The 25088-nt window shown below is 26.3% G+C and overlaps 1 protein-coding gene across 3 annotated transcripts in view; it reads left to right on the top strand.

Annotated features, from left to right (window-relative positions):
* Positions 1 to 25088, top strand: part of tay (tay bridge) — a 494398-nt gene that overhangs the window by 240166 nt on the left and 229144 nt on the right. For all 3 annotated transcript variants that reach the window (XM_067276200.1, XM_067276199.1, XM_067276198.1), the window contains exon 2: positions 7985 to 8128. In XM_067276200.1, coding sequence (XP_067132301.1) covers positions 7985 to 8128 — 144 coding nt within the window. The remainder of the gene's footprint in view (positions 1 to 7984; positions 8129 to 25088) is intronic.

Below are 25088 nucleotides of genomic sequence, written 5' to 3'. Positions count from 1 at the left end.
ATTGCTTTTGTTTTATAATCGCAGGTGAATATTGGTTTAATTACTCTGCATCACTGGTCGTGATCTCTAAATAACAATAACACATTTAAATATTAGAAGTCTCATTGATTTTTAATTAGATTTTTTAGACGTTTTTATTGTTTAAAATCTGATTTAAAATATTAATTAGCGTGGTATTTACTTTTTTTAAATATTACTATCTGATTATGTGATTATTATTCTCCAGATACAAATATAAATTGTTATAGAAAGGATAATCATTAATCATATTTTTAAATGGAAGTAAGATTTTTATGGATAGTCATCGGCTCTCAAAAATTCAGTTGCTTCTATCGACGATAAATTTAAGTTCAAAATAAAATTATATTTAAATATTTTTAAACTTAAGACATTGTTTTCTCCTGTTAAATTAAGCTCGAAATTCTTTCGAATTTAAAAAAAAAAAAAAACTATTCCGTGAAACTAGGCATTTTCAATAATATAAAATTAAGAAAAGTTCGAAATATATTTAAAAGTAGTTTTAACGTTTCGTATTAAACGAATATGAAAATTATCATTAAATTGAAATTCATATTTGAAAAATTATTGTATATTGTCCGAACGGATACGTCGGGACTCGTTGAATTAAGATTACTCTGTAATATTTAAATGATTCTAAAATGCCATAAAACATTGTATTGCAAAAACTAGCTTTTTATTAAACTAGTAGTTTTTCTATGAGTGTACTTTATACATTAATATAATATATAATAATATTCTGTTATATATATTAGCTATATATATTAATATATAAAAGCACGCAATCTAATTTTTTTCCTAATGAATTGTGTTAATTTTGATATCTTTCACTTTCGTGAACCACGGCAGTTCATTGGATTTTGAAAGCTCAGCATTTCGTAATTAAATTGCCAAGAAATTTACTCTATTAGTTTTGTACTTATGTGAGGTTTATTTAGTTAATGGAGTTTTGTTTTTTGCAATGATAAAATAAAGCGTAGATTAACAGTAGTTCAGATTAAAATAATGTTTTCGGTTTAATTCGATTTAAATTCATCAGTTATATAATTTTAGTTTTTTCTTGTGCAATTTTAAAATTACGCAAGTTAGCTTTTTTTTAACTAATTGTCTTGAATATCTATAACTGACTGATAATTTATTCAACTGTTCAATTCAATTTAGTAATGACATCGGAAATATAGTGTTTCTACTTGAAACATTATATTGATTTCTTTTTAGAATTAAAAGTTATCTTACATAATTAATTTGTATATAAGATTATGCAGAAATTATATAAATTTTATCTTCTTACGTTTCATTATAAAATTAATTAAATTGTTTTTATGCTTATTCGGTTTGTTTTTTGTTTGTAATGTCAGTTTTTGTCAGGTTAAAGACACTAAAAAAGTATCACATAATTTTTATTTAATCGATAAATATATAAATGTAAAAATAATGAAATTTTGAATAGATTTAACACGAAATTTTGTCATATATAACTTACATGAAATTTAGCCGGAAACACCGTGAATATTTATAATTTTTTGTAATAAATTATGTGTTATAAAAGTTAATATAAAGCGTAATTTTACCTTTTTTTATATTTATTCTAATTAACTAAAATGTATAAAAAGATATTTTCATATATTATTTCAGAATTTTTCCTTGTACATTTCTTTTTAAAATCTTATTTTAATTCTTTGGGTGTTATAACATTTTATTAGTTACATTTAATTTTTTTTCACTTGAACAACCACCATTGTCTAAAAGGACAAACAAACACGAATACATTTTTATCGATATTTTAACATGTCGAGATAAGTAGTCAGACTTTTAAAAATATAAATATTAATAACAAGTTTTTTAGATTATTGATTTGGCTGGTTAGTTGAAAATAAATTTAATAATCTATTTAATAAGAAAAGGTTTAAATAAATTATGATTATTATTTACAGAAAATATCAAGATGTATAGGGAGGGTATTTTATTCTGTTATAGAAAGCATTTAATTTACAGAGGAAAAACAGTGGAAAAACAATTAACAATATAGCGATTTAGTTAGGAACAAAAATAATTATTTTTATTTAATTAAAATATTTTCCTTTTTCATTTTATGTTCGAGGTAAACACGAAGATAATAATTCTCGGGTTTCCTAACGTTTAAATATCCTTAAAGTGGTCTTAATTATTGTTTTCTATAATGTTTTAAAATCTGTATGACAGTTAAATAAAATATTTCAGTGATAATTTACAGAAAATGTGATCATTTCCGTAAAATTTTACACACAAAACAAGTTTAATATGCGTTGTAAATATTGATTTTTCAGTATTTTTGGATGGGCTTTTTATCATGTCATATTATCAGTAATATTTCTGAGCATTATTTGTTGTTATAAATAATTGATTGTGTGTCATGTTAACATCAGTCTGATGATGATTACTGCAATTATAAAAAAAAAAAAAGAATTAACCAAAATCTAATCAAGATTAAAGAAAAATGTTTACGCCACGTTTATTATTATATACTAATTACTCTTTTAATGATGTTAAGTACTTTTTAAACTGCGCTTTTTTTTCTAATTGGTTGAAAAAATTTGCTGATGAACAGATAAGAATCATTTTCGTAACAATTTTTATTTTCTTTAATTTTATTTAAGAAAAAAACTGTTTAGAAGATTTAATTTAGTAGAATTGAGTTTTTATTCGTTTATTTTTTAAATTTTTGTACAGATAAAATTGATATACGGCAGGTAAAACTAATCATGTAATTGATATTTATACGCCTCATTCTATTTAGTATTTCTTCCATATAATAAGTCATTAATATTCAAGCAATATCATTTATTTCTGAGAATAATGACGTCAATTATAATTATGTTCAAATTAATCAGGAAGTGGTACACTTCTCTACAATGAACTATTCTATACTTCATTTAATATTTTTTTTTAACGAAGAAAAAATTAATTAATTTGGTTTAACAATGTATCCTTACACAAATTTAATTCTAAAAACATTATAAATTTCAAATGGCTTCATTAATTATACTTATCTATTATATTTACTGCGGTAAATTTTTAGTGGAAGAAAAATACAAGAGAAAAAATTATGGACGAAGCTAACAAATCACATTGGGAATTTTTTTTTTTCTGTAGCTTATTGGAAAAAAGAAGAGCAAAGCACGTTTTTCAGAGACTATTTATAAGTGTCTTGAGATAAAATAGACCGATTTATTTGAAATTATTTTAATTTCGGTGGAATGCAACAATGAATAAAACATTGAACAGATTTTTTTTTCCAATAAATAGAAAAATTGCGAATTTATAAATAAGTATTTATGCCAAAAAAGAAAAGAGTAAAATATTGAAAAATATTAACAGAATAAATTATAACTATTGCAAAATACACAACTTTTATATAAAATTTTGATCGTGAAATTAATATGAATTCAACAGTTAACCTATATTTTTATAAATTATGGAGATGTGATATGACTGCTAAGAATAGTTTCCTCCCCCTTCTTCCTCTTCTGCTTTAATAATGCATGAAATAAAATTTAAATAATAATAGTAATGAAATATGTCATAGAAAATAGAAAATTGATTTGATAAAGTAAGTAGTGATAATAAAATAGAGAATAATTTAAGAAATATTCATAATTCGATCTCTTAAAATTGTACACGATTTTACTAATTAGATAAAGTACCATATTAACTTTTGACTTTATTTTGCTATCATTAGTCTCTGTACAATCGAATCTAATATCTCCCTATTTCGAAAGTTAATTATAAGAGACTTAATGATTAGCAGCAAACATTAATGAATTACTCGTATAGTAGAAAAAAGTCGCAATTATTTTGTTTAATATTTAATAATTCGCTTTATTATATTCATTAGAATTTTCGAATTAGGTCTGTCATTTTCTATTCAAATTTGGCAACGATGTCGCATTTGTACTGGGAAACATATAATAAATTAGCTTGAACATAATTATTCTCTTTAACTGTCATCATAAAAAGCCATTATATGAAATACTTTTATGGTTCCGGTTGAATTTTAGTATTTATTTTAAAAATTGATGTTTTCATATAAACGCATATAAATTCAATTATTCTGAAGTTGAAAAGTTTAGAGTGGATATTTAAAATTTGAAGGCGTATTAATTTCTCAGCATTTTGCACATAGGAAAGTTATTAATGAGATAGACTTAATATACTGAATAAAACGTCATGTTTGAAGTACTTAATGATTCAATTTAACTTTTATCTCTGAAGTATCCTTCGTTTTCTTGTTATAAAGTTTAAAATGATAAGAACGGGATTAAAAACGAACTATTCAAATTTAAAAATTTTTTTTCTTTTACAGGACTTATAATGTTCGTGGTAAGAGCTTTGCTACATCTACATCATCGAAATGCTTTTCGAGCTGATCCTTGGCGAAGCCACTTAAGTCTGACTCTTCTTATTTTTATTCTCAAAACAAGGCTCTTTCCACGAACTTTGGAGTCCTGCACTTAATGATCTTAAGATGATTCTTTCCTAGTCATTCGGGAATAAGTTGTAGTAATCGAGCATCTTCTGTCGGTGAATAATTTTTGCAAATAGAATTTAACGTTATTTTATCTCGAAATAAAGAAAGAGGTGAATAATAGACATAAATCGATATTTTTATATGAAAAATTGTTGTTAAATTGGAGAATTTTAATATTTTTCTTAAATCAGATAGCTACGAATTTGATTGTTTAAAAAAAAATATAATATATCTATATTCGTATATTATATCAGTTTTGTGTTAACAGTAAAAGAATTTTCTGTCGAAAGATGTTATTTCTCTAAATGAATATATTGGAATTTCACGAGAATATGTGAAGATGGTAACGGTTTTTTGTTTTTGATTAATCAACTTGAAGATTTTCAATTGGAAATTTATATTATTGTAGGAGTTAAAGTGAATATTTTCTTAACAAAAATAAATTGCATTTGAGTTTTTAATTTAAAAAGCATTTCTAAACAAATTATATTAAATAATACAATTTTCAATCGAATTTTAACTTTCAATTACTGTTGAAGATTTGTAATAATTTTTAAAATTTATTTTTAGGATTACAAAATACACAAATGCAAAAATAGATTTTATTTGATTTTAAATATATATATATATTTCATTTTTTTTATTATTATTTTTAAAATTTATCAGACTTTAACGATACGTTTTGTCACCTGTTTTTGTTTAGATCTTTATTTACTATATCCACATTTATTTTTTCTACATTTAAGTGCATAAACGTGAAAACGAAGATTGAATTCAATATACAATGGACACTCGATACAGTGAAGAATAGAGTTGAAACCTTTGGCTATTTCGTGAGTTCACGATAACGCATAAATTACATAAACAATAACAAGGACCAACAGAATTGTTCACTCTATCAAGATTTAACTGTGTATATAAACAGTTTAAGACGTATTTTGATTTTACAGTGCTAAAAATAAAATTTAAATTATTTTTAGCTAAATATGTATATTGTTTCGTAGGAATATCAGTTGTTAGTTGTTTTGCCAAATTAAGTTTTGTTAGGTAACTGGTAGTCAGGAAAAAAATTAAAAAAAGGAGAAAATTTAATAGAAATGTTTGCAATTAGATTATTAAAATTTTCACTATGATGTAATCAGAAAATATCTCTAGGGAAATGTTTCTCAACCCTTACGCTTCTTTGGCTAACTTTTTTTTTTAATTGACCCAGTCAATATTTTAAAATTGTATACTTTATATTTATTATTATTTATTAACGACATTTAAAGTTAGTTATTGGTTTACTTATTTGTTTTATATACGTCCATTATCTCTTGACTGTTACATTCCTGTCTTGTAAGGCCAGGAATACACATGCGTAAAATTGTTTGGCAGGAAACTGAATCAGAAATCAGCTTTCAGTTCAGTTTCTGTTTTACACTTTTATGCCAGAACACATACGTAAAAATTCTGGCCGAATAGGAAACACCATTGCCACTAACAGTGCTAATTTTATTAATTTTTTTCCTCTCATATATCTATTCCTTTGTACCTTTTATTTTTCTTCGCTTCCTTTGCTGTAATATAGAAAATTTAAATTAATACACTTGTATTCCGAATTCAAATAATGAACGTGTGATCTAAATACTAGGCCTATATATCGATTCTACTAGACCTATGTTGTTTGAAATTTTGCACCTATAGCCATCTATAAACGTTGTTTAAATGCAGTGTCTTTCTTTATACATGACACTGATGTGGTCGAACGGATTCGATAAACCCCTCCATTTCATTTATTTTTCGTTTTTTCGAGACCGTCACAATTATAGAGTTGACCCTCATTGCCGCCGTTGTTAGAATAAAAACCACGTGCTACTTTGACGTCACAGAAAATACCTCTTTATTGGAGGAATTTTGACGTAAAAATTTTACGCCGATTTTTACGCATGTGTGTTCCTGGCCTAATTCTCAATATCTATTTACGCTTAAAAGTAATTTTCGTTTTTCAAGAGAATTATTTTTGATTTACTTCAAACGTGCTGTAGTGGAACATGATCTTGCAATGGTTAAAACACTAATGAATCTGGAAAAAATACTTAGGCCTAAAAATTATTTGAGATTAATATCCGTTCGATCGTATTAATTTTACTATTAAAATAAATTGTGATATCGCAATATCCTTTAATTGAAGCGTGAAATCAATTCTTAGTAAATAAATTCGATATTTATTTCTACGTTAAAAGAAAGAAGATTATTGATTTAGCTATTTTTTCCGAAATAATTATACTAGAATGTTATTGTGTAACTACTTTTCATGCTTTATAGAATGGTATAATTTTGATGAATTAAAATATCAGTTGATCAGTTAAGTTAAAATTTAGATTGAAATTCATTCTTAAGAATTACTAGATAAATTATTTATTATTTGAAAGAATAAATTCGTTGTAAAATACACAGTTGAATGGAAATAAATAAAGGAGGAGGAAGTCATTGATTTTAAAGATTTGATATTTTTAATGCAAAAATATAATTTATGCTGCATTGAATTTTTAAAATTTTATTATAATCAGTTTAATAATGATCATAAAGTTATTTTAAAATAAAAGAAAAATTAATTAAGCTTTTACCTGCTATCAAACATGAAGCGAATCGATAATCGTTATAATTTTCAGATTATATTACAATAATAATTTCGGACTTCTAATTTTTAAAAATATTTCAAAATATCTCAGAAAAATTTTTTAAATAAAATACTTTTATTAGATTAGCCTTTATCATACGTTTATTTTTCATAACTAATAACCAGAGAGAGGAAATTTTCGGGGAAACGATGAATATATGCAATCTCTCCTGCATAATTTCGTATCGAATCGCTTAGATTAGTATTCCTAAACATAAAAGTATTAGCTCTCTAAGCGCTTAAGAACTAGACAATTGTCTATTGTAACAGAGGATAATTACTTTTATCGAATTTCGTGTACTTATCCGAAAAAGAGAGAGAAATTTAACCGTAGTATCAAATTTCACTGATCTAAAACATTTATAATATATTTAAAATACACCAGAAAACCATTAGGATTATATCATTCTTTAATGTTATGAAAGAAATCTTTTATTAAAATATCCTAATTTCTCGGTAGCTTTTAAAATTAATGCAAAATTCAAAACTAACTCCTTAAAAAAGTACAAAAATGCTGTTATGATTATTATATCAAACGTAATATTATATATTATATACATAATGTATATGGAAAACAAATATTATTACATTATGTATATATATATTATGTTGTAAAGAACGAAGAGATAAAATGTATTTATGTTCAATTGCTCCGATATTCGTGCGTGATACGTCGTCGTTTTAAACTCATATATTTATATCGGATTCTATTTATTTCTTCTTTTTCTATATCATATAACGCAATATTATTTATAAATATAAAAAGATGCGATTAAACGTTTAAAATATATTTTCAGAGTACTCTTTTCGAAAATAATCGAACGAGTCCCGAACCCATGTTTAATTGTCAACCGAAATGTGAAGAAAAGATCACCAAAAAGAAAACTTGTAATCTCGCGAAAGTCAACAATAACAACAAAAGAACTCTTACTCCAAATAAGGTAAACCCTATTTTCTGTGTAATAATAATAAGCACACAATGAACATAAACACGCAGCATTTTTATTGTAGACAATTTTTTTTTTTTTTTTTTTTGTAAATTTCTGGATCTCTTTCCTTTTGCCACCGACAGATGGCGACAGATATTTATTCATTATAAACTTTTAGAGCTGCAATGTTTGCTACTGCCATCTGTGAACGGCAAACACTACAATAAATTATATATAATATAATTAAAATTAAATTAGTTTTACTCGAAATTTACATTTAATCGTTGTTACATTTAAAATTCAAAGTAATTTCTTGCGACATATGAATAATTTATGTTTAAATTCCTCTTAAATGCATTGTTTTTATATTTTAAATCTTAGGCTATAATTTCGGAATGTATAATATAGTATTTTTCAGAAATAAATAAATATTTACATGTTTATATTTGTGAAAAAAATTACAACGTAACGTACATAAATAGAGATAAAAATTTACAGTATATCGAACGGTATCTAAAAAAATTTCAATAAATTTCCAACCGAACTCGTCATAAACTTAATTAACGTTTAAAATTCTAGTTAATGATAGAGATCGGAATTAATTACAGTGTAAAACATTTATTTAAATCTATTTGTATTGTGTATTTACATTTTATTGAATTTTATACCAAATTAATTTAAAACTGTTTAAATTTAATAATGGTTCGTTAAAAACGTTGTTTAATTAGTTGTGTTTAGAAATAATACAACGATGAAGATTATATTATAAAACCCGATTGAAAATTATTACACATTGTTTGTTGAATAATTAATATTTTAATTTTATGACTTACTTAATGAAAATGTTTTGAATAATTTTTTTCCCAAACTCTATTAAAATTCACGCCATTTATTATCTAGATTCTAAAAATATTTTTAATGGAAGCATTTTTTAAAGTAAGGATTGATTTATCAAATTTTATAAAATATTTATCTATCACATTTCAGTGCTCGATCTTATAATATTACTTAATGACCCTTGAATCTTATGTTATTAGATAGTCAACGGTAAAGTGTTGTATATGTAATATCAGGCCTACAAGATAATTTATGAGAAATAAACATTAGCGATTTTTTTTATTCGTCTAAACAGTTTATGGATTCACACGATAATATAACCATCTTCAGGACCGTCTGTCATCTATTGATACAGATGCCAGTAAGAAATTCTATTCTAAGCATAAATTTCGAACATGGTAGTGTTAATGGAAGAAACTAGATATTAGAGCAGATTTTCACCACCAGGGGATTGCTGAAGATGTGCAATGTGTCCCTTCTATATTGCTGATGCGCTGCCAGATATAAAAGGTGCTGCACCGAAGATGACTGTGACGATAACAAAATACTTATCGCTTTATCGGAGTGTGCATTAATTGTGAAATTGTTTTATGACAATAGAGAACGCTACGACGGCTATTTGGTTAAAATCGCCTTCGAAGTACTTGTGGAGAGGGACTTTAATATTATTTATTATCCGGTGCGTAATAGCGTTGTTTGCAACGTCATTGATCGGTCAGGAGCGGGAGAGAACTGTTTCCAACTAGCATAAACTGAAAGATTGTCACGTCAGTAATGGAGTTGCCGCAGGATAGTTCTTCTCGGTGTCATTGCTGCAAATGCTGTTTATGACAAGAAGTATTTTTCTCTGTCTGATGCGAAGCAATAACTGTACTATTTGCTAAATCTTTCTCGTATTTGTGAAGCTACATAACTATTGGATTTCAGTATCCTTCAAGAAGACGAATATTAATTATGCGAATGGTTTTTGAACCCGTTGTTTCAGTTGGTGTTAGAAAATTTTGTAGCGATTCTTGTTTTTATGCTGTTGGTGGATTGGGACACAACGCTTGTTTTCTTTTATTAGTATATTATTTCTTTCGTCGAAAGGATTTTTATCATATTGCCCGAAATGTGGGATTTACTGTTACTACGGATTGTACAAGATGACAGTTTTGTAATATGTGTATATTCAGGGAATATTGCGATAGTATTTAGAGAAATGCCGTTCAATTACTGCTGTTCGACAATATGATCGTCTCATTTGTTGGTGTAATTTCCTACAACTTTGGTCATCAGAAACTCAATGTGTATTTTAGTTTCTATTGAATGTTAGTCTACGAACTTTACACAGCTTAAGGAATACTATCACACATCAGTGCAGTTGCGCCCTCCATCCTTCCCTTGATACTCGTGTAATCATTGGATACACGCAGAATGGAACATCACATGCTTACTGTAGGCAATATATTTTATTGAATGATCGTCAGCCAATGGTAGCAACATTGATTTTAATTCGGAATGAAATATCTGTTTTCTGTTGTTGTTTTCATTTGCATGTTAAGAATCATATTCGTGTCACGTTTTGATATGACTTTGATTGCTATGAAAATTGAATAACTAAACACACATTAGTGAATATCTAATGTAATAATATCTTGAGTATATACTTATTGTCAACAATATCTATTTGTTCAAATGTCTGTATTTAATTGCTGGAATATATAGAAAGTATTGGAGCAATACACAGTTAGATAATACGACGACATATAAGTTATACATAGTTTTTAGTATACCGGTATATAATAAAGCGAAGTATGAAGTTTGCTTTATTATATATATTAAAAAGTTCGTAATAAATCGTCAGATTAATTTATTCTTTGTTTGTCTTCGTTTTTAAATTTGTTTTACATTTTATAAAGTTTTAATATATCAAAAATTTACCAAATTTTAGTTTATTTTTTAAAAATATTTTGATTTGCATGATTTCGTGAATTTAGATTTATTAAACGAAAACATTATCAAGAACAGTGGATATTTTAATATAAATTTAAATAATAGTTTTTTCATTAAAATATTTTAAAATATGTTGGACGACTATGAATGATTCAGACAACCCAAAATTAACATTAACAAAAAGAGAGTTTATTTCTAGTCTAAGCCATTTGAGAGCAGCAGAGAAAGTGGGTGAAAAAAGGAACAAGTGTTTATATAATCCATTCCTAAATTTACCAGTTTGGGTTCTTCATTTAGTTCGCGAGCCCTTCTGATATGTTTATTCCAGTTTTCGTCCCTCTCCATTTTTAATTTCGAGAGCTTTGATCGACACATTTTTCGTTTAGTGTCTAATCGATCTTCGTATCTTCGTTCTAGGTCTTCCCAAACATCGCGTGCAACGTCTAGGTTCAAAATTAAACTAACCTCATGTTCTTCCATTGTGCATGTGATGATTCTAAGAGCTTCCTTCGCTGTTCTTCTTTCGCCACGTGTCATAGGCTGCCTTGTCTTCGGGGGTGGCTATTTCTCCAGAAATTTCTGGTCTGGGTCTTTCGATCACGTGTATCTATTAGAAGGTGAAGATCTGATGATCGTGACCTTCTAACAGATTTTTTATTATATATTTCCATATTAGGTAGTTCAATCCATTTAACTTGGGTATTGAACTCAATCTTTTAGCTTTCTCGGCCATCTTTCTTTTGTTTTCTCAGTACTTTTCTTCGGGAACCTTAGTCAAAAACGTATGATATCACTTGGGTGACTTATTCTTTAAACGTTTTCTGCGTTTCCTGTGCCCAATACCGATTGTTGGACGACTATGAATAATGATTCAGACAACCCAAAGTTAACATTAACAAAAAGAGAGTTTATTTCTACGTCTAAGCCATTTGAGAGCAGCAGAGAAAGTGGGTGAAAAAATGAACAAGTGTTTATATAAAAGTTGTGAGTTATGTCACCCTTTTGACACCTGACCAAAGTTCACATACTTTTAGTAAGCAAATACAGGGTGACAAGAATTCCTCCACGAAACTTGCTACAAAATAATTATACACACATTTTAACCTTAAAATAACTCCGTAGAGATGCAATTTGTAATTATCGATAATAATAAATTATCAAGTTTATAGTTTACAAGAAAACAAGAAAATATTTTTGTAAAGAAACTATGGGTTTTCTTATGATAACTATTTATATCGATTTTCATTTTCTATACTTTTATTGGTTATATACTAAACTAACTTTCGATAAAGAAATGGGAAAATAAGGCAAAAGATAAACTCATATTTATCAATTTATATGCTATTATTAAATGTACTGTATTATGATTGTTAGAGTCTATATATTGTGTACAAACACGAGATTCAACTGTAAATAGCTTTACTTCATTTATCAGATTTATTTAATTACGTATAAGGCTGTTTTGCCTGTTTCGTGATTTTCAAAAATAAAACCAGGCAAAATTTCTTTTTATAATGTAGTATTCGTAAATATACATATATTCTCTTCTAAATAAGATTAATTTTGAGGATGGCTAAATTTTCTCAACTTAATAAACATTAAGTTCCTATACGAGAAAGTCCCGTGTTAAGGAATTACATCTTTTACATTTGAATTTTTTTTTTAAAGTTATATTTAAATTATACTTTTATTGTATAAAATCTTTAAATTTTGTTGCGAAACACTGATTTTTTTTGTTTTTTTTTACAAGAAAGGCATTGTCAATTACGGAACAGCACTAAAAGCATCAGCATTAATGGCATTAGTCCAAAAGAAACCGATTTTCCCAAGAAAATTCTCATAGCGCGACATTAAATTCTTTGTCCAGCTTTTGCTTACTACAACAAAAACTTTTTGGTTATGGAAGTAGAAGGATAAAATAAAATAACATTTTAACACAACTTTTTTTTTACTTTTATTTTATTTGTAGAGTTAAAATTTCGATCAAACAAAATAATACAATGTAAAATTTTTAAAATGCACTTAAACTAAGGATTTCGACAAAGTTCATATAAAAAATAAATGAATAATTTATACGAAAACACTTGACAGTTATAAAATTATTTATAAATTTGATTTTATTATTGTTAAAATTGTCTTAATTAAGTTTTATGATGATGATCGATTCGAAATTTAATTCTTATTTAACATTTCTCACGCAATATTACTTAAAATGCAATTGATGTAATGATAAAAATTATTTTCCCATAGATTTAAGAGAGAAGATTATTGCTTTAAACGATGTGATTAATATATAAAAACGACATTTGAATTATTTATAGATGTTAGTTAAACGAGGAAGTCCTTCACTTAATAGAAACAATTTAGTGTTGAGGAAGAAAAAAGTAATACAAAAAAAAAAAAAAAAACAAGATAAACAAAAGCTAGGAACAAGTGATTATATTTCCGATCAAATAACTTATAACATAATTACCGGATGTAATTTCTCTTAACGGTTTTTCCTAGTATATGTGTAATTGTTAATATAAAAAGTGTTTAATCAGTTAAAAAAAAAGAGGAGGGAGTTAGTATATAACGATCGGTTTAAGCTAAATTGAAATGGAATTTTTAATATAGTAAAAGTTTTATTGCAAGAAAAATAAAAACTGGCAATTCGCATAATATAAAATACCGAAACTTGTAATTAACGTTATACGAAATATATTGCATAATTTTGATTACAAAAAAATCTTATAATGGAAATATTTTTAGTTTTAATTCATCAGATTACTAAGGCAGGTAGTAATAGTATTTTAATAAACTAATAGTCGTATAAATTCAAATGAATTAAAAACTGAATATTATTTCTAAAACGTAATGCTTTTAACGTGGAGTATGGTATATAAAAACTTGATTTGAACATAAAATAGAAAGAAAAATCGATTAATGTGTATTTATGTTAATATTAGTCGAGTTCTTAGAAGTTCCAAACAATTCATTAAATAGGAAATGATTATAGGAGACATAAATATAGACATAGAAACTTACGTCTGGATTCCTATATAGTGATCCATTTCTATTAAGTTTCTGGTTTAATTGTAAATTATTTACCTAGTACAACTGAATATTTTTATATTAAATACTAAATATCTTCGGTATTTATTAAACTTATAATAGTGTGTAATGTATGTAATATAATAATCAATGTTTTGTGAAATTTTTATAGGAAGTATTTTCTGTAGGTTAAGTTGTTTTGGACTTGTAGGATATATATTCATTCATAATATTTTATTTTCGACATACTTTAGTAGACTAATTTTGACACTATAGTTTGTTTTCCATTTATAAAGGCTTTTAAGATTTATTTTATATTTTACTGATACGATTTGAAATCACAAACGCAGTTTAAGCCCATAGTAAATGGTTACAAGAAATGTGATATGGCTTGTAAAAGCTTTTAAATTGACTGAATACCATTTTACTGCGAGTAAAGTATTCTCTCTTTCTCTCTCCCCTCAAAAAAAAAAAAAAAAAAAAAAAAAAAGGAAAGAAAAGGAATATACATGATTGCTTTTACCGAAATTTGAACAGTAGAAGGTTATAAAGAATTTATGAACACGAACGAATGATTTAATTAATTTATGTTTTGGGAGTAATACTTGTTTTTACAGCTACAAAGTTTTTTCTATATAGCTATTTGAACCACCATTTTCATATATATTTATACCAAACTGAAATCTTAAGATAAAATATCGAGTATTTCTTTCTATAATATCGTATTTAATTTTCTAATTATTTATTAAAGTGCACATGCAGTATTTCATTTTATGAGAATTTACAGATTATTTTATTTTTTATTGTTATGGTAGAGGTAACATTTTCCTCCTTTTCTACATACACAGTTAGGTAACAATGTTTATTGGTTTAAAAAGTTTATTTATGACGTTTTTTATATTCGTAGAAAATAATGGTTATAGATAGCTAGAACTGTACTCGCTATATTATGTTAATAAAGAAACAGTTTGTTTAATTATTTTAAAATAACTCGAAACTTTGTTTTTTCGTCTTTTATTATTATAGACAACTTATAAGTTGTTATTCTATATTCGTCACGATTATTAATAAAAGATGAAGTTTTATTTCCATATTTAAGTATCATTTAACAGAAGTAAATTGATTCTACAGATGGTTCGATTATTATCATAAATCTGCTTTATATATGCTTAAAAGACCGATCGTTATTGATAGTATCGTAGCATTTATAGCTCTTACCCACCTGTCCAATATCGAAAGATAGATAGCAGCTGCTTCTGATCGTTGCATGATAGCTATCAAATATGGCACAAAATAGGAATGCCTTGATATTTAGCGGTTTATTTCCTCTCTTCTTTACAGTTACATTTATTAGTTTACTTTTAATTCGATCGTTTCGGTTGTTCTGCCGATCAATTAAATGGGTCTACAGGTTGTTTAAGATGGGAATTAGCCAGCTGCCAGTCTGTTCGAATGTATTAATGAGTAAAATAAAAAAAAAACGCCGTAACATTAAAGGCGATTTTTTTTTGTTTTTTTAGAGAATTATTATTTTGATGTTTAATACTATTTTTATGGGTAAGATCTATAAATAAATATAATTTTAAGAAAGTAATAATAGTTATTATTTTCGTAAATTAGATAAAAGGATATTTAAAGAAGTAATAACTATTAACATTCTCGTAAATTACAATATTAAAGTAATATATTGTTATTATTGCTACGCTATGATTAAAATTGTTATATTATTATTTGCTAGTAGATGATTTTTCATTAGTATGTCGACAGTGTATTTTTTGTTTATTCGGAAGGGAAATGTAAGATATGAATCAATTTGATTCAGTAGAAAATTCGAAATCTTTGAGGGAAAAAAAATCGAAAATGAATTTTAATGTAAAGTTTTTTTTTAAATTTTAATTATTTGTTGATGTTTGTCAATATGAGAAGAATATATTAAAAATAGAAGGAAAAAATATTCCTGCATCTGCCTTAAATTACGAAGAGGAGTCGAATTATTTTTGTCAAATTTTATTCTGTTTTGTTTATTCTTTATTTTTTGCTTATTTCACTCGAAAATTACTTTCAGGGTTTCTACTCGCCATTAATATCTATTCTGTTATATGAATTTAAAATAATTAAATTTAAAAAATTATAAATTCTTGTGACTCTTTGCTGCTGTTAATAGAAAACAGTTTGGTACTGTATATTTTAATAGAAGGTGATTTTAATAGGTGCCAATTTTTTCGTGAGGGGGGATGCTGCTAATATTCGCTCGAAAAACGTTATATTTCGAATTTTTAATATAAAAAGATAATTTTTAGTAAATATCAAAGCTGTTATTTAACTGGGAAAAGTCATTAAGATTGTATAAGAGAGTGTTCTTTTGTTTAAGTGGAATTATTATCCGACGATTTTATAAAAGCAGATATTATGTTTATATTTAAAAAAAACAAGGAAAAAAATTGATGGCGCCGTATGGCATATATATAGATATAGGGAAGAGAAAAATTTTTAGCGATCTTGGCTCCTTTTAGGTGCGCGGCCTAGGAAATTACTTTTCCTGGGACCGGGAAACAGGGGACGGAATAGCTGTCAGAGTGAAACCGACTCTTTCTTACTTTCCCTCCGGTCTCGTATTGATCTTACCGCCTTGATTCATTGAAATGCAAAAGTTTCTAGGCTTTGAGTTTCAGAATAAATCCTGCTACTGAAATAGGATTCTTTATCGGAGCTATAGAAAGGCAGAACAAGATGGATGAGACGCCATTTGTGTCCCCCCAAAAAAAGTACTATCAATGGCAGATGCTCGCCGCTCGCTTCTCTCATTCAGCTTTCTCTTTTCTCCGCAAGGATTCGCTAGTGTCATTGATAGATCGGTGACGTCGTCTTCCGGTCGTCCGAATGATGTCTGAAGTGGTCGGAAAAGATGGAATTGAGGTTGACGGAAACATAGTTATTAGGTAAAGAGCTATAGTTTCCGCTTGTGATCATAGTAGGGTTTTCGCTTGATATTCACTACTTGGACTGGCTTCCACCGTGTCCATTATATGAACTCTTTTGTTGCTGCTCTTTTTGTAGGATATACTGATTACCAGAAAAATCCCAATTGATAACCGGATAAGTCTGTTGTTGATCATTGGCTTTACTTTTTTTTTTATTTTCTTTTGAAGATTTCGGTTTTTCAAAGGGTTTAGAATTTTCACCATCGAAAAGAAAGTTATGTATTAATAATTGTAGACACGATTGTTGAAAAAATATGATTGCTAATGACTAATTTTGAATCTATTAAAATAAAGTATAGGTTAATTAAAATATTCTGTATTAAAGTTAGTAATTTAATATTAAAAAATTACTCGCTTACAATCAAAATAAGCCTACCGAATTGACTCTCTTACTCGAATTTTGTTTAAATTTCTTTAATTTATGGCCTCGGAATTATTATTATTATTTTTATTATTTTAATGATAAAAAAAGGTATTTGTTAATTTTACATGTAAAAATGTTTATATGATTCGTTAAAACAATCGGCAATAATTATTTTTAAAGGTTATTTTTTACAAGTCTAGAAATTGTTTACAATAAACTTCATAATATTTGATGACATTTGGTAATTCGATATAACAAAGAATCTTGTGGAAAATCCATTTGTATTCTTTAGTAATTAAAAAAAAAAATATATATATATATATATATATATATATATTAATTTGGAATAAGTCTTCCAGCATTAAATATTTATAAAATTGAATAACAGTTATTAAACTTGTGTAATTGAAATTTAATAATTAAAGCATCTAGAATTTAAAAGAATTTAATTAATTTGATTTTGAAAACAGTTGAATTAAATGAAGAAAAATTTTAATTGCTGACATTATTCGAATATTTTCCAAATTGAAACACGTTGAAAGGATGGAAAGAAAAAAAAATTTGATTCCGTGTAATTCTGTGATGTGATCATCAAGTTTAAATTGAGAGGAAATATTTATAAGGTCGTAAATCTTTCGTTTTTAGCCCGTTTAGAATAAACAGCGTATTTTTTCATTATTTTTGTTGAACCGTATTTAATGGAATGTGCAGTTTTCTTTACCTCCTTATTTCATTCGGTATGAAAAAAATTTACTGTCACGTTGGATAAAATGTATCCATAACCTCTGTTTTCTCTATACATTATTGAAAGCACTTCTGCCCAACCAACCAACTGTATTTTATAGACTAGAGCTGTTGCTTATTGATTTTTTTTTTCTTTCTTTCTTTCTTTCTTTTTTTTTATTAGTCTGCCACATTTAGGATTCTTGTTTCCTAAAAATTTTCTCAAAAGGTATATATTTAATTATAATTTTTTATTTATTTTCTGTGTAAAAAAATTTGAAAAATGCATATTATTTATGCCTACGGTTCTGAATTTAAGGGATATGAATTCTTTATAAATAAATTAGGTTAACAATATTTATCCTTTCAAATAAAAAGTTTTAATATTAATGACTAAACATGTTATATATTTAGAATTAATTAAATCTGGAAAACTTCAATAAATAATTAGCAGTATATAAATAACTTTTGGTACAAAATAGGTAAAATACATAAATGATCTATGGCAGATTCCTTTATGCTTTGCCAGGAATTTCTAATCTTTTGATCTTGATGAACTTGTAATGATATACAGTGAATTCTTGATATAGTGAATGATTCAGTTCAGTCCTTTGAGAGTTCAGTATATCGGGAGGACGTCCACTCTATTGTAATTTAATTATTATTTCAGATATTATTATGAGTTTAGGACACACAATTTAAGTAATTGACTATACACTTTAAATATTAATTTCATTTCAATCGTTTATTTTGCATATTATTAATCTGGTAGTTTCTATAAATATGTAAGCATAAATTTATATAACTTATACGAAGTGTTAAAATAAATAATAAATGGGTAAATAACTTCAAAATTATAATTTGAATGACATTAGGTAAAAAGTTTTCTGTAATAAAGTCTATAACAATCGCTTGATGAAATTAAACCATGTATGATCAAATATATCTTTTTAGAAGTTTAATATGTGAATAGAATGAAAACATTTAAATCTGCTGACAGAGAATTTTTATTTAATATTTATAGTATTGTAAAGAATAAAGCTATTCATCATTTCACTATAAATTATACGCAGTATAAGGTTTGTTTTTTTCCGCTAGATATTTTACATAACATCCATTATACCTGTATGTAAGGACCATTATTCTAAGGAGATTTTTGTTCCCTAAACTCCTCCTAGATTTCTGAGCGGATGTGCAAAAATAGGTGTTTTCGGATCTGTTTCGGAGACACCGGGTTCTAAATTTTCTGAAATTTCCCTACCATTTTTTTAGGGAGTCGATAAGAAAGTTTTTGCATCATTGAGGTTTTGTAACAGTTCAATGCCAAGCTTACTAAATTGTTTAGCCACTCGACCAAAAACAGTTTGGTTGTATATTTGATTTACCACTTTAAATGTGGCATACAAAGAAATTTTGTAATTCATTTTCGTAGTTGGCGTTGGGATCGTGGATACTTTTCACGTAGTCCAGACTACAAGTAACTTTTGTAGACATTAAGTTTCAATTTTAAATTCTAAATTAATTTTGTCTATTTGATGACTTATTCGGCGGGTTGTCCATTAATTATTTGTGATAGATAAACTTTTAAAATATTTCCCTTTTTAGGATAGAATATAAGAAATGATTTTAGAAATATGCAATATGAATAACGCAGAAACATAGAATATTCCTTACCTAAATTTCTAATTGTACAGAAATAATGATAATTGACAGCGTAATTAATGTTGCGTAATTAATAACGAACTAAAATTAGATCTTTTTAAAAATGATTTGGGTTAGTCGGGTTGAAAATATCTGTAGAGACATAAATCTCTAATTGTTTCATCCTTTCGTCTTTTAGTATTTAAGAATTTTGATTAAATTGTTTGCAAATTTGATAGTTATCCAGTTCATATAAATTTACATATAATAAAAATAAAATATGCGTGGTCTTACTTATTAAACTAAAACTTTCTTACATCTTCTATTCGGGACATAACTAATTAATTTAAACATAATAATATGGAATGTACAGAATACACATCGTCGTATGAAGCCGAAAAGTTATATGTAGATTAAGGAATGTCATTTTTCAAATAGATGAAAAAAATTTATTTTATGTTATTGGCGGAATGTAATATTGTTAAAGTTAAAGAATATGGATGAAAATATCTATCTGCAACCTTGTGAGCAACGATTACTGAAACTAAGAGTATCCTATTTTATCTTTTTGTACAGAAAAGTTCTTTAATTAGGAACGTAAAATCACCTACAGTTATTTACTAATTCTACCTGAATAATTATCAATTTATAATTCAATAATATCTACTTATTTACAGTACATATTTTTAAATTCTGCAAAGTAGGATAGCGTGAGACAAAAGTTTAGCAATCGCTTTTTCCAGAAATAAAAGCTTAGGAGAAGCTCACCAATTACACCCAATACGTTGAGTACAATAAACCAACGTCCCCTTTAAATTTAATAGTTACCTCTAAATATCACTAAAGCAAAGTTATGCAAATTTATGTAAATAACTGGACATTATCTAAAAGAAAAACTCACATAACTCCGCAATTCTAATGTCATGCCACGAAATAACAATTAAGCGATGCAACAAAAATATGTAATAGTCATGCAAAAGTAACAACGGCGACGTGAAATAGCCAAAGAGTCAAAAATAAATCCTTTCAGTGTTTACGAAAGTAGGTTACATTGCAACAGGAGACTTAAGTGTGTCAAAAGGAATGATCAACCACGAAAGCAACAAAAAACTGATGATCGACGTTCCGTTCATATACTGAGCATGATTTTAAGGCAATAGACATTAGGACAGATAGCACCAATGGTCTGCGCTCTTTAAAAAAAAGAGAAAAGAAAAATTCCATCTGCAAAAACAACAATCTGATATCTGAAAGAAAGGGAAGGAAACTCCTATAAAATGAAGATAAAGCCATTTCTTACACCAAAAATAAAACTTAAGACTCAAATGGACAAAAGAACACAGACTTATCTCTAGAACAGTAGGAAAATGTCATATTCAACGATGAGTGCAAGATCTTGTCCAAGATCATCAAGGTTATTTGAAGGTGGAAACTGCCGTGTCATCCGAAAGAAAGATGAATCCCGGATTGGTGCTTGTATCTCCAAATATGTGAAACACTCCCCAAATGTCATAGTCTTAATAGTAAAAAGACTGGAAAGTCTGTTTTATCGAAGGACGCCTAAATGCTGAGGAAACACCGAAATAATGGAAGATTGTATTGTTTCGTCTCTGTAACATTATTTTCCGGATGAAAGTGATGTTTACTAACAAGATGGTACCCCAGCTCACTCTGTAAGAAAAACTAAAAGATGATTTGAAATTATGAACATCGATGTTTTAGACTAGCCAGACAACTACCGGACTGCAACCTTATACTTTTAATGCATTCAAATCATTGTGCAGACCTTTAATTGAAAACAATTCTAGATAAATTATATGAAACTATTAAAAAAAATGAAATGAGTTCGTTGACATTTTCACACACACACAGACACACACACACATATACACATATATATATCTAGTTTATTAAGAATCCTAAAAAAGAGAGACAGAGGGAGTTGGTGATCAAATAACATAAACATTTATCAGATAAAATCCTACTTATTATATAGAGCAATACTTAGTTTGTTTCTGGATTATTTTATTCTTAATAACATTCTGCATAAATTAAAAAAAAGTATTAAATCACATGATATACTTATTATTCTTATAATATGTACAGAAATAGTAAATCTTAACTTTTCTATATTAATTATAAAATTTCACAGAAATGAAAAACTACATTCATAGTTTTTAGAGAAGAATTTTCATTTATAAATAATAAATATTACCTTCAGATGATTCTACAATTAAGAAAAGCTTTGTTATTGGTCCAAGAGTACAGTTATAATATAATGGCATCATCAAATATCTGTAATATAAGTTTAAAAATCTCTTGAAATGATGGAAACAATACATTACTTTTGAAACATTTCAAAATCATTTGAATCAATAAAATTAATTACGACAAATAATTGTAAAGTATGTTTGGATTTGTTGAAAGCTTCTTTTTTAAAGTGTCTATTTATTTAAAGTTTATTAAACAAAATAAATTTTATTTTTATCTTTCAATTTCTTTATGCTTATATCAATTTTGATTAGAATGACGCAACTTAATTCACAAAAGGAAAAATGTGTTTCGTTCGTTTTATATGAAATTTATTAATTTATGATCGTTCCTTGAATAATTAAATTTTCTTTAGAAGTATTTTCGAATTGGAAGAATTTAAATTTTCTGACGCGAAAAATTCATTTCTGTGACAGGAAGATGAAATTTTGAAATTATATTTTAAATGTAAATTTAAAAAAAATTCTAGCGCTCCTATAGAAGTTATTAAGTGTTAATGTGAAAATAAATTATGCTAAAATCTATAAATAAAAAATTGTAATGAAGTTTATTGTTTAAGATTCCATAAACAAAAAAGAAATGACCTGTTTTTGGACCCTAAAAATTCTCATGTCAATTATCGTGAATTGAGAAGAGAAATTATGCGATAATGAATATTTTTAAGGAAAACGACTTTTTAAAATTTATGACTCGAAATTAATACTCCTTAAATTTAATGACAGTCGAAGCTCGGGGAATACGAATTGTTATTAAATTGGGAATATTTAATAAAATATTAAACATTAAAATTCTTACGCCGTAAAGATTTGTTAATAATTTATCTGCGAATTTAGAAAACAAAGTAAATGGACGAATGAAAGTAAATCATAACAAATATTCATATAAAATTTTGAGTAAAAAATTCAAAAATTATTGTTATATGAATGATCTTGCATATCTTGAGCAAGAAGTCTAGAAACTTTGATAAATTATATGTAAGACTTTCCTAGTTTGAATATTTTCAAAAGAATTCTTAAAAATAAAATAAAATTTAAAAAAAAATTATTTATATATTTTGCAGAAAATATTATTACAAAAAATTTATAAATTTTACATTAATTTATTATGTATATAAATAGGCATTAAGTTTTCTCAGTCATGCATTCTTCGTTTTCGATTGCAAAAATACCATTTTAATATAATTTAAGCTTTTTTATTTATCTCAGCTCTTTCAATTTATAAAATTTATTCCTTCCAAAGTGAATTGATATATTGAAGATTAACAAGAGTATGGAGTCATGTGTGTTTCTGTTAATTTTGATTTTATTCTGGACATTTTGAAAAAAATAAAACTTAAAATTAGAAGTCAATATGTATTTGTACTTGTGTTTTCACTCATTCTAGTCAAAATTTGAAGGGTATAAATTTTACGGTAGAATGAATTGTAAATATTGTTTAAAAGATACAGTTCAGACTTCACATATTGTTTTAAGTCAGTTAAAATTAATGAATAAAGATTATTTATAGTCTATATTCTTATATAAAACTTAACCTTATATTCCATTAAAATGAATTATAATGTCTGTAGAAGTAGTCTTTGTTCGAAAGATTTGTTGTAATTGTATATTAAACTTATTTCTGTATAGTTCACAATTATTTTGTTGTATTTGTTTAGTGATTTGGCAAATTATATGAATGTATTTTGCTTGTAAAACGATTTTTATATGTAAGATTCGCCTACACTAATTTATATATTTGTATATTATATAAAACACTTTCTCGAAACAAACATAAAAGTATCAACTAATTCTCGCGATTTATAAAACAGTTTTGCTGCATTTTCCTGAATCAATAAAAAAAATATTGCATAGCAAATATTTCAAATTCTTGACGATTCTGCACTTTTGTTTCGTGAATTTCCTTTTTACAAATAAAACTTTGAGGAAAAATTCAGAAATTCCAAAATTGGATCATTTTCGAAATTTTTACATTTTTTCATTTGTAAAAACGGTTATTTTCTTTTTTTAAAAAAAACACTGTTTATTGTACCTTAATGCTCGGGATTCATTATAATGCCATTATAGTGCTATTATGGTGAATGTAGTCTTTCTGCAAAATATCCTCGTTAAAAGGGAAGAACAGAAACATCTAGGTCTAAAGTATTATTTGTAGCCTACCCACGATTCTGCAGATAAGGATCGACGTTTTAACATAAGCTACCCTACCTGTTCCGAGCGGAGTTTATTATGACCTAATCTTATCTACAAAATCTCATTTTATGCTCAATTGTATGTGAATCGTTTAACATTTTTGACATTTGAATAAACAAAATCTGTTACTTTCCAGATATTTCAATGTTCCTCATACCCTCGAATATTTAAATAATAATAATTGTAGGATTTCAGAAATTGTTAAAGGTATAATAGACAAATGAATTCTTTAAAATGTAATCTCTTAAAAAAATACCTAAATTGGAATCTTTTGTAATATCCTTCTCTCGAGATAATGACATTAAATCAAATTCAAGGACTCGTTTATTTTTTAAATGCAAAAATATATATTGTTTATTTGTAAGTCACCAGGAACAACGTAATTTCATGACGTTAGTCTTCCCTCATATAAGGTAGCAGCACATTTACTTATAATAAACTAGAAATAGTTTTAATTATTTGCTATGCAGTGAATTGTTATTAATTCGATTCTTTGCCTTGTTTTGTTCTAAGTAATTTCTTTGTATTTTGGAAAACTGGTGATTAATTTCTAATTATAATGACTTTTAATATGTTAATACTTTCGATTTAGGGATATTGTTAAAAGTAATTTCTATACTTTTAATTTTAAAATTTTATGCTTAATTTTATTAATTATTTCATATTTATAAAGAAAAATTAAGGCAATGTTTTCGTTAATTAAAGAAATCATCATAAATTTCTATTTATTTTTTTATTAAAATTATATTCGGGAAATTTTTAAATTATTCAATTTAAAAGAATTCTTAATAATCCTAATTGAAATTTAATGAAAATATTTATTTAAGAATAATTAACTTTAATTATTTACGAAATAAATAAATAATTTAATTGAATAAATGCTGTGTTCGTTTTTATTTAAAACATTTAATTTAATGTTTAATTTTCGAATAACATTTTATGCGAGAAATAAACATTTTTAGTTTATTATTAATTTACATTATTTAATTTAGATGGCG

The sequence above is a fragment of the Centruroides vittatus genome, unplaced genomic scaffold (genome assembly GCF_030686945.1).
Source record: "Centruroides vittatus isolate TY-2023 unplaced genomic scaffold, ASM3068694v2 contig_680, whole genome shotgun sequence".
In the NCBI taxonomy this organism is placed as follows: domain Eukaryota; kingdom Metazoa; phylum Arthropoda; class Arachnida; order Scorpiones; family Buthidae; genus Centruroides; species Centruroides vittatus.
Note: the sequence above shows the minus strand (reverse complement) of the source record. Positions and strands in the feature narration are given on the sequence as shown.